At 35.3% G+C, this 11,951-nt stretch overlaps 1 protein-coding gene and 1 long non-coding RNA gene across 5 annotated transcripts in view; both read right to left on the bottom strand.

The window, feature by feature from the left end:
• Positions 1–227: 227 nt before the first annotated feature.
• Positions 228–11,951, bottom strand: part of LOC127508290 (uncharacterized) — a 74,298-nt gene continuing 62,574 nt past the window's right edge. Inside the window, exon 2 of the long non-coding RNA XR_007928766.1 lies at positions 228–1,899. This is a non-coding gene — a long non-coding RNA (uncharacterized LOC127508290). The remainder of the gene's footprint in view (positions 1,900–11,951) is intronic.
• Positions 4,434–11,951, bottom strand: part of LOC127508276 (NACHT, LRR and PYD domains-containing protein 3-like) — a 45,554-nt gene continuing 38,036 nt past the window's right edge. For 3 of the 4 annotated variants that reach the window (XM_051886018.1, XM_051886017.1, XM_051886019.1), the window contains 2 exons: positions 5,412–5,458; positions 4,434–5,336 (listed from right to left, as the gene is read on the bottom strand). In XM_051886018.1, the coding sequence (XP_051741978.1) occupies positions 4,783–5,336; positions 5,412–5,458 (601 nt within the window). In that variant the 3' untranslated portion in view covers positions 4,434–4,782. Of the gene's footprint in view, positions 5,337–5,411; positions 5,459–11,951 lie in introns of those variants that run through there. The other variant, XR_007928764.1, reaches the window with a different exon arrangement.

The following is an 11,951-nucleotide window of genomic DNA, read 5'->3' as shown; positions in this document are numbered from 1 at the left end:
GTAGTTAAGATACAGTCAAACTACCCTTTTGGTTACCCTTTTTTACCCTGAAAAAAGAAATTAGATACACTACAAGTTATTACCAAGAAGCAGCAGTACAGTAAAACTACTTTTGATTTTTTTTTTTTTTTTTTTTACAATGACATTATATTACAGATAACTGAATAATTGTTAATGAATGTTTTAAGTACAAGATTTGGGGTTTAAAATAACGTAATGCAATACAATTATGATTACAAAGAGTGTTTTATTTTATCAAGTCAAATCAAGTCACCTTTAATAATATAACACTTTTTACAATGCAGATTGTGTCAAAGCAGCTTTACACTGATAGAGGGAACATAATTTTGGCAGCTTTAGAAGAAAATGGTGTCATTGTCCAGTTTAAAGAGATATTTCATTAAGGGTTTTCATCAAGGGTATGAATTTCTTTGTTCTGCTGAACACAAGATCATCCAAAGGAAGGAAGGATGTGATGGCAGTCAATGGGGAGCGAGGTCTGTTTGGTTACTGACATTTTTCAAAATATCTTCCTTTGTGTACAGCAGCACATGCAGTGATGAAGATCATTTACTGTGAATTGAGATGCAAATCTGCTGCTTGGCAACATGTCAGAAATACCGTGGTACTGGCTGGTAATCAGTCATTTGTTTGTTTTTTGTTTTTTGTATCTATTATTAAAAATCAGACATTTTGAGTAATGGCTTTTGCACACAATTTGTCTGCCAGAACTACTGAAATACGACAGCTAAAAAGTTTTCCAAACATTATGTTTTGGTTATGGAAACGTTAAAATGTCCGGTTTTCTTAATGTTAATAGATGACATCTAAAGGTTAGTATGATCCTGAAACATTCTTTCAACTTAATTTTTATTATCAACTCAACATGCATGTGCAAGGTTTAACTGTTTTCTTTACTACTTTGAAATACATGAAACACTGTTGAATCATTTACAGTTACTGTACAAATAAAAACTAATTACATAACCGCAGTGAATAACTGTACATGATGAATTCAGTTGTATGCGCATGCCTTACAAAGCATAAATCTGTATTCATATTTCAGAAGAATCATTGTGATAATTGTAATATAAATACTGATGTCTCGTCTGTCAGCTGATCTGATATTCACTACTGTAATGAAGATGAACGTAACTTTTAATAAGCAGGACTTCAAACAAATAACCATCTGCTGTCAACCGATTATAAAATTAACTAATTAATCACATTTATCTGTAAGCCTAATTAATCGCAATTAATCACACCTAACATTATTATATATTTTCACATTTAATCAAATTAATGTAAAAAACAACATAAAGACAGATGTCTATATTTTAAACAGTTGTTTAATGTCATCTTTTTATGAAAGAAGGTCAGTATCACTGATACCAATACTGCTACTGATGTCTTCCAGATTTTTTTCTCAATTTTACCCATGATTATAGTCATTCAGCATTACAGTATAATTGAAAGATATCAATTTAAATATTTAAAAAATATAACAGCTATTAATTTAAGTGAAATTAAAAACAATCTTCACATGTATTTATATCCTTCAATATATCAGGGCTCAATTTGTTTTTATTGCTGCAGTCAGACCGGTTCTGATTTTTACTAGTCCTGTCAAAATGCACAAAAGGTTATTGTTCTCATATTTGACCCGTGCTGTAAGATTTTTAGGGTCTAACATGTAGGAAATATACAGAAATTGAATCAAGTTATAAAACAATTCAGTCTTCACTGCATTAATTATATAAATGTAAAATAAATTCATCCTTATTAAAGTTACAAAAGTTTTTCAGTCAAGAGCAGTGAGTGATTTTCTCTTGTTCTTTTGTTCTTTGATTATCATTAATGACCGACAGCAGCAGGTTTATTAGGCTTGATATGGAAGATCTGAAGCACATGACACAGATATGAAACATTTTCTCACATCTCTTTACTTTCATTTAAGACTTCATTTAACTCATTTAGACTGTGCTTGAGAGGATACTCGACAAAACTGGCATTTTGGCACAATTTTGTGTGTTTTTGTCCGTTCAAGCGCTGTCTGAAGCGGCTTTCTGTGGTCGTGAGTCGTGTGTGTGTCACAGACAGGAGAATCACAGACAGTATCAGACTGAGTTCTCTTTTGTGTCTTGAATGGTTGAGAGTGTGATCATCTATTGTAGTGATAGCCAAAGGATGATGGGAAAAAAAATGGATGCTGCATTAATTGCGTTAAAAAAATTTAACGTGTTAAACCGAAAAAAATTAAATGCATGCCTTAACTTTGACAGCCGTACCATTAAATGTTTGGGATGTTTGCATTGTAAGAATGTACAAGGAGACTTCAGAAATAATGTTTTCTCATTAAAATCAGATGATTTACTAATTCAATAGAATGTGAGGGAAAACTAGGGAATACCTTTTATGACGTCATGATCAATCCAGTCATTTATACGATCAGTGGAGCGACTCCTCATTAACAGATATGATGATGTGTGATGTAAAAATCGCCAGGAATTTACAGGATTAGAGTTTTATTTTACAATAAATGTCTGTAGTCAGAAATGTTCAGTGGAAGCAATGCATGCTGGTCATTTTCTTACCAAAGACTGTGAATCAACAGCAGAAAGATGCGAACATCACAGTAATTCACTGTGAATTCACATTATAAAGTTGTCTCTGAACGTGATTGATTTCATTTGTTTACCACTGTAATTGTTCATGTGCTTTGTTTCTTAGACCTTGTATATTAATGTTTTTGGGTCTCTTTTAAAAAATGTTGCATAAAAAGCATCCTACATTTGATCTAAGATCATTTCTCAAATGTGTTCATTGTAAAAGAAAAAAAATTAAAAAAAAAAAAGTTGCTGCCTTTTTAAGTACAGTCTGTGTCATTTCAACTTAAATTATCTAACTTAAAACATTTGAACTTATTTTGATGAGTTGATGTAAAAACATGTTGTCATGACTTATTGATCATATAATTTTTCACAGTGTCTGTGTGATTCAGAGAAACTCGACTCTCTTCCAGATGTGAAATCATATATTGCAAATGATCTTGAAATTGTGCACAGCTGAATGGTTTCAGATCTCTGCCTTGTAAACGGCACCTAATTAATGTCATTAGCATATAAAAAGAGCAAAATGATAATGATTATTGCTGCTTAGTTTCCCAATCCGACCTGCAGTCCTCCGACTCTCTGCCACAACATCAAATATCTTCATCAGTTTATAGAGCCTGATGTGACGCTAAACATTTTTCCACGTCAAAGACCGTTTTTATAAAAATGAACGCTGGTGTGGATTTCAGCGTTCACACGGTCTAAGATCAAATCTGTGCGCACACACGTTTTATAAACAAGGCCCCAAAACTTCTCAAAATGCTCTTCAGAATAGTCTTACGCTCGACTGAAGTGTCAAAAAATTCTTAGTAAAAAGAAGAACTTGTCTAAGAGTAGGAGATATTTATAAAGAAGCTCAAATCAACTATCAGCAAAGTCTAAGACTGATTCCTAAAGTCCCCCTGTGGTGAAAATCAAGTTTTTAATGTTGTTTATTTGTCTATGTGGTGTTTTTAATGTGCTTTAAGACAAACGTGTGCAAATTCATCAGTCGACACCATTTCTATATATATATATATATATATATACAATATATATATATATATATATATATATAACAAAATATTAATAACGGATTATTTTTCATTTATTTAGCACAATAAAAGCTGTAGTTGTAATTTGTCAGTAAATACATGAAGTAAGTTCAGTGTTTGTTTTCCCTCATATGTTGATGGTTTAATTCAGTCTCTCTTTTGGGCACTTCTGTATGTTTGGAGCCTCAATAGAGCTGTTTAAGAGCTGCTGACTGTGGACTGATGGACCGTCATCACCGCTGATAAACATCATCATTACTTTCATGTCTGCAGTTACAGCAGAGATTTATAGAGCGGGAGAAGTTATCAAAGTTATTACAAATCAACATTTACTTTAAACATTTTAGACTTTTTCTTCAGTGGTTGCTAGGGTGTTGTGCAGTGATACGGAGAACCGTTGTGTGAAGCGCTCATAGTCGTGATTTATCATGAAGAAAAACTAATTTCCTTTCAGGTGAGTCATTTCACTCGGCGGCCATCTTTGATTCACCTCAGCTATTTCAGTCATGTGACTGCAGCTCCTGATATCTCCGAATGAGGAAACCATTCAAAATTCTCCAAAGCTGTTCACCAAGATCATGATTAAATTTCATATTTGAAATCACCAATGAAATCTGACAACAACTGCGTCATAAATGTGGTTTCTTCTGCTCAAATAGTGTTAAAAAAGTGTGCAGAACACTGACTGTTTCTATAGCAACCGGAGCTTCCAGCAGCTGCAGTGATGCGATGACTTTATCAGTCACTGATTGGCTCTTTAATTTGAACTTTCTCCCATTCATAGTAATACGAGTGAGAATACTTCTTTATTTCTTTATATTATATATTATTATTTGTCACAGACTCGTTTACTTTCCTGTTCAACAGTTCCTCTGTATTAGATTCAATCCAAACTCTCTTTTGATGAAAATTCATAAAGTGTTTGAAACTGAACATTAAAACAACAAAACATGTAAAACACTGAAATGAACGACAGCACAGAGAGACAAACGTTCAGCATTAATGGAAATAACAGTCAAAGATCAACTGTGTTACACGCATAATTAGTGTAATTATGCATAATTAATTTTTTTTACTGTGTGTGTGTGTGTGTGTGTCAGTCAGTGTCAGTGTGTGTGTGTGTGTGTGTGTGTGTGTCAGTGTGTGTGTTGTTTAATGTGACACAGAGACACTGAAGAGTTTGTATAAGAAACTCTAAATCCAGCACAGAGGGGTTCATCAGTGAATGTGTGTGTGAATGTGTGTAAGTGTGTGAGTGTGTGTGTGTCAGAGACGCTGTAGAAGGACAGAGTGCCGGCCGACACGTCCACAAACACTCCTACTCTCTTACTGACTGAACGACCAGAAGATACAACAGTGGAGTTATTATTGTGACGGACAGTGAATCCGTGATCAGAGCAGTTCAGACTCCAGGACTTCTCATTACGTCCAAACACACAGTCACTCAATCCTCCTTTCCTCTTGATTCTTTTATAAGCCACTGATATTTCAGCAGATCCACTCCATTCAGCCTCCCAGTAACAGCGTCCAGTCAGAGTCTCTCCACACAGAACCTGTTCCCACCTATCAAATCTCTCTGGATGATCAGGATACGACTGATTCTCTTCCACACGCGTCACCTTCCTGTTCTCCTCAGACAGAACGAGGAGAGGGTGTGCTGTGTTTGGATCCAGTGTGAGATCACAGGCGTCTGAACACAAGAACAACATTTACAACAACAACATTTACAACAACAAACACTCAAACTGTGTGACTGATGACTTACACTTTTGTGGTCCTGGTGTCATCATGAACTCTCCTCCGTGATCCACACTAGAAACACACACACACACACACACACACACAGTCTATTAAAGTCTGTATTACACAAACACAGAGAAATTTCTCTTTTTAAGATCTAACAGTTGACTTAGCAACCATTCAGAGCACCCTAGCAACCATACAGCAGCATGAATAAGCCATATGAGGATTGGCTCTATTGATTCGGGCCAGTCTATAACCCTGATGAGTGCTTCGCTCACCATAGCAACCATACAGATCACCCTAGCAACCATACAGGAACATGATAAGCCATATCTCAGCACCAAAACATCGTAGCTATTTTGGGCATTGTACTGATGTAATAGAAAATACGTAGCAACTACCTGTGACACATAACAACCACATAGCAACGTCATAACAACCACCCAGGATATTCTAGCTCACACCTAGTACTTCCCTAGCAACCACCCAGAATACCTTAGCAACCACAAAGCAACACCCTAGCAGCCACCTGGAAAACCTTGGCAAGCACCTAGCAACAGCCTAGCAACCACACCGAACACAATAGCTACTGCTTAGCAACCACCCAAAACACCCTAGACATCACCTAACAATGCCATAGCAACCATTCAGAACATCTTAGCAACCGCCAAGCAATGCCTTAGCAACTGCCTAGCAACACCCTAACAATCACCCAGAACACCCTAGCAACTGCCTAGCAATGCCCTAGCAACCACCTAGCATTGCCGTAGCAACCACCCAGAACACTCTAGCAACTGCCTAGTAAAACCATAGCAACCATTAAAAACACCCTAGCAACCACCACAAATAACCTAGCAACCGTCTAGCAATGCCTTAGCAACCACCCAGTACATCCTAGCAACCGCCTAGCAACTCCCTAACAACCACCCAGAATACCTTAGCAACTGCAATGCAACACTCTAGCAACCACCCCGAACACCTTAGCAACCGCCTAGTAATGACCTAGCAACCATCTAGAACAAACTATCACCCACCTAGCAACTCCCTAGCAAACACTCAGAACACCCTAGCAACCACCTAGTAACCACACAGAATACCCTAGCAACCATGTAATGAAATGAATAAGACATTTCTCAGCATCAGAACATTGTAGACGTGTGGATGGGCTTTTTTGACTCCGGCTGTCAGCAGGCTTTAGGTCTTGCACTGGAAACTTCCTAGCCACACCCTAGAAACCATTTAGAGCACCCTAGCAACTGTATAGCATCATGGATAAGCCATATTTCAGCACCAGTACATTATACAGACTTATGGCTCTCTTGCAGTCACATGCATCACGGCAGCGACTGCCTAGAGCCGAGAGTACTGTTAAAATAAATAAATTCATTCATTCATTAATTAGATGAAACAGAGTTTTCAGACCACGCCTCTGTTCAAGGTATTTAACACTCAATTATGTATTTTGAAATATTGCCCTGGTCTGACTGAGTCAATATTGATTCTGATTACTTTCATACGACTGATCGAGCTAACGTAACTACAGTACTAGAAACTGTTTTCTTTGTGTCCAGATTTGACCAATGAAAAACACTTCAAATAAACAGAAAACAAATAAACTTTGACAAAAGTAGTCTTTAATAATATCTAAATATATATCTAAATGCAAGTAACTAATAATTATGAGGGAATCTTGTGTTCCCAGCAACACAGTCATGTATGTTTATAGGGCTGTACAGCCATCTAGTGGCTACACGGTGGTATTACAGATGATAAATGATGAATAATTTAGAGATAAACATTTAGTCAATATTTTAGTAATATTTTGTAAAATCCCCTTAAATTACAACATGTCAAAGAAAAAAAAAATATTGTTGATTTAATTATTATTGAACCAAATTTTACTAGAAACCATGTACATTTTCTAGGCCATACTAGACCTACTTTAAAGTAGCATCAAGATTACAAGCTAATATCATATGGCCTGTTGAAGAGGATGAGGAGGAGAAATATACAGTGAACACAGAAGTTTTCTTAACTCCAGCTCGAAATTCAGTATGAACACATGGGAGTCAGTCAGACTAATGATAAAGGATCTTGTTTTCAAGAATTCATTGTGATTGATGTGAATTCAGAAGTGCGGGAGCTTGACAAAATCCACAAATAGTATTGCAAGTATCACTGCAATATAGTAGTCATTATTGGTGAACCATTAATGTTTTTCACTTTTCATATTCATAATTGTCAAAGTGAACATTTCAATTTGAAAGTTTTTTTTTTCTTAGTGTCATTCAACAGATGCACCTGGACTGTCACCACAACCGGCCTGATGACAAGAAAACGGCCCCTGCAATCCTGAGAGAACAGGAAGACTCAAAGACACTCTCTGTTTCTTTAAGAAATTTACTTGTTTAAGCGTCTGTAAGTGACTCAGAAACATGGATTGTGAGTATATGGTTGTGTAACAGCTGCAAACTGTAATTTTGCACTCATAAGTTATAAATAACTTCCAGTAACACAGAGTACCACAGTATTAAAGTAGAAACTTTTTTTGTGTGTCACTGTGTAATTTTCAATTGTGTTATAACCATTTCTGCAACTTTCTGCTCAGGAGCATGATTTGTTTGATCACACAGTGGATTTATAAAAATGAGACTACAGAACATCAGGCAGAAGCTTCAACAGAGCTTTTGTTCAAGACTGCAATTGACCAAAGCTTCAGTAACTGAGAAAGACAAAATCTCAAACTGTTGGTGAAATCTTCAAGGAACATCCCTGATTTCTGAACATGCCAGCCTCGGAAATACACATGCTCAACTAAGCTGCACAGAACTTTACACAAGTTTGCATTTCATAATTTGTTGATATTAATGTTTGTTTCTGTTTTATGTACTGAAGGTGGATATTGAATTTTCCAATCTAACAGATTTGGAAGAAGACTTGTTCATCAGGAAATAGGAGGGGGCCATTATTCCAAAACTCAAGGAAAAAGCATTCTTGGAGAAGAAAACTGACAACAGACACTTACTGGAGAAAGCTGACAATCAGCATGATGGTACAGTTTTCTGTCTCTGGATCTGTGGCATGAGCACACATTGCTAAACGTGGTTTACATGAGAAATGACATGTAAAGTTTAACATTAAATTCATGATATAAAATTAATAATTTCAAATAGAATTTTGTTTTAAATTGATCTTTGGCATCTGACTTGAATCTTAACTCTGTCAAGATGAGCTGAGTTACACTATGTTGAAGATGCTTCTGATCAAACTCCCATCGCTTTACCTTCTACATCTCCTCCATCTTCACTAACAACGCCTGCCTCCACCGTGGTAATCGGTGATTCCATCATCCGAGGTCTTTCACTCCCTTCCTACGGAGCTAAAGCAGCAGTCCATTGTTTTCCCGGAGCTAAGGTACTAGACATGAACAAAACTTTCTGATGTGCTTGGAAAACATGCAAACGCAAACACTGTGATATCTAAGACTTTAAAGTAACATTTCAAATCTTTGCTCATTTCTCTCACTAACACAAGGAAATATATTGTTATCTCAGGTCCACTGCCCTCTTACAACAAGGGTATTGAAAAATTCAGTCGTCTGCTTTCCCTTGATACAATAAAATCTGCATGTGACAAATTCAAGGTCATCTTTATATACAATTTTGATCTGTTTTGGGGCCGTCCAGCACTTTTTAAGCGAGATGGCCTGCACCCAAATCACAGGGGCTCCCAGATGCTTGCGTGCCATATTGAACAACATATTTTATCATGACTACCAATGTACTACTGTTGAATTCATAAAACCTATTGTTTCAGTTTGTCACTATATTGCTAAGAAAAACACAGTGGGAATAAATGTGCATAATTGAAAATTCCCACATCTAGTACATCAACACCTATGGCCACACTGATTGAGACATGTCCACCCAACTATACCTATTCATTTTCAACTAGAAAAGGAAAAAAGGGTGGAGGGACAGCAGCAATTTACAGAGAAACCCTCAAGGGAAGGGACACTGACCTTGGTACATTTAATACCTTGAATATAATGCTATTTTTCTAAACTCTCATCCTCGTCTTCTTGCAGTGCCATTATACAGATCACCAAAATTACCCATTCCCACCTTCATAAAGGATTTCTCTGATATGCTGTCTGTCATTCATATGAGTTATGACAACTGTCAAATCAGACTATGAAACTTAAAAGAGACTGTAGAAGTGCTGAATGAAGATGGCGTAAAACTAAACTAGAAGTTCACTTAAATAAACTTATTGAAAATCTTAAGACCTACAATAAAGAAATTCATAGAACGCGGCAAGCTTATTCCACAAACCTTATAAATCAAACATTATTAACCCCCGATTATTATTTAATAAAATAGATTCACTAATAAATCATAAAATTGATAGCTCTGAGTTACCACATTCGAAATGTGAAGAGTTTGCTGGCTACTTCAGAGATAAAGTTATAAACATTAGATCAGGAATCTGTTCAATACATGATAATCGGTCAGTTATGCTCCCTTCATTATTAAGTGTAGAGAATAGTATCAAAATAGAAAGTTTTACTTTGGTTGATGTTGAGACACTAAGAAAGTAACACAACTGAGACCATCTACTTGTTCCTTTGATCCTATTCCTACCTCTCTTATTAAAAGTATCTTTGACTCCATATCTATTGATATCCTTGAGATAGTAAATCACTCCCTGCAGCTCGGCATTTTCCCTTCTGACCTTAAATCTGCCCTAGTAAAACCTGTGTACAAAAAAAGGAGCTCAGATATTTTAACTCCTAGTAATTATAGACCCATCTCAAACCTTACATTTTTAAGTAAAATATTAGAGAAAATATATTTTTATCAGTTGAGTACATTCTTAAATGCATATTCAAAACTAGAGGTGTTTCAGTCTGTTTTAGAAAATACCATAGTACAGAGACCGCTCTTAATAAAGTAGTAAATGATATAAACATAAACCTTGACAGAAATTGGCCTTCAGTTCTGGTGCTTCTTGAATTGAGTGCTGCGTTTGATACAATAGATCACCAGATTCTTTTAAAGTGACTATGTTGGTCTATCTGGAACAGTTTTAATTTTTTTTTTTTATCATATCTTAGTGAAAGAACATTTGTGGTATCCATTAATAATACCTTCTGAATATTACAAGGTACCATGTGGGGTTTCTCAGGGATCAGTTTTAGGACCACTACTTTTTAATCTATATATATATATATATATATATATATATATTATATATATATGTTACCTCTCGGTCACCTCATCAGGAGGCATTGTATCTCTTTTCATAGTTATGCGGATGATGTACTCGGATTAAACCCAAGCCAAGTGGCAAAAAACTCAAGAGGTGTCTTTGATTCTGATCTTAATTTTAAAGCTCATGTACATAATATTACCAAAACAGCATTTTATCATCTCAAGAACATTGCTAAAGTAAGACCATTTCTCTCTCTGAGCAACACAGAAAAATTAATGCATGCATTTATAACTAGCAGGCTTGACTATTGTAACGCCCTTCTTACTGATCTACTAAAGAATACAATTAACCAATTTCAATGAATCCAAAATACTGCTGCTCGAATATTGACAAAAGCCAAAAAGAGAGATCATATTACACCAGTATTAAAGTCATTACGCTGGTTACCTGTTAGTTTTCGTATTGATTTTAAAAATCTTTTATTAGTTTATAAGGCATTGCATGGACTTGCTCCAGACTATCTTTCAAAAATGCTTACAGTATATGAACCTAGAAGGACTCTTAGATCCTCTGTTTCTTTTCTTCTATATGTACCTCATAGTAGAACTAAAAAATTGGGTGATGCTGCTTTTAGCCGTTGTGCTCCTCGCCTCTGGAACAACCTTCCAGAGAACATAAGATGTGCTGAAAACATTAATAGTTTTAAATCTAAATTAAAAACATATCTTTTTAGTCTGGCCTTCCTGTAAAGTCTTATAAAACCTTTTTATACTTCATGTGTTTTGCTTCATTTTTAATGTTGTATTTTATATTTCATATTTTAATCTTTATAAACTTTATTCTTATTCATGTATTTTAATGGGTCTATTTTTTTTTTTTTAATTGTTCCTTTTAATTTTATTCATTGCTGTATCTATTGGTTCCTTCTTGTCTGTAAAGCACTTTGAATTGCATTAATTCGTTTAGAAAAGTGCTATATAAATAAAATTGGCTTGCTTGCTACTGGCTGCCAACTGTCTTCTGTTGTTTTTTTTTTTGTTTTTTTTTTTTTTTGAGTTTACAATTTACACCGATCTGGCCCTGATAGAAAAGAAGTTGCTGCTGTTCCCAGAAAAGCTGACTAAAAAGTTTTTCTATGGTATTTTTTCCTGACTGAAATGTTCTTGGATTTGTTATTATTTAATATTTCCATTAATTGGATGTACATTCAGACACCTTTGCTTTTATTAAAACCTATATGTCAATAGACTAAAATCATTATATTTGATTTCACATTTTTTTCTATTATGACATATCTTAAAGAGGACATATTATGCAAAATTCACTTTTATAAAGTGTTTGAACGCAA

The sequence above is a fragment of the Ctenopharyngodon idella genome, chromosome 3, assembly GCF_019924925.1.
Source record: "Ctenopharyngodon idella isolate HZGC_01 chromosome 3, HZGC01, whole genome shotgun sequence".
NCBI classification, from domain to species: Eukaryota; Metazoa; Chordata; class Actinopteri; order Cypriniformes; family Xenocyprididae; genus Ctenopharyngodon; species Ctenopharyngodon idella.
The sequence above is the reverse complement of the archived record's forward strand: the minus strand, read 5'-3'. Positions and strand labels throughout refer to the sequence as shown.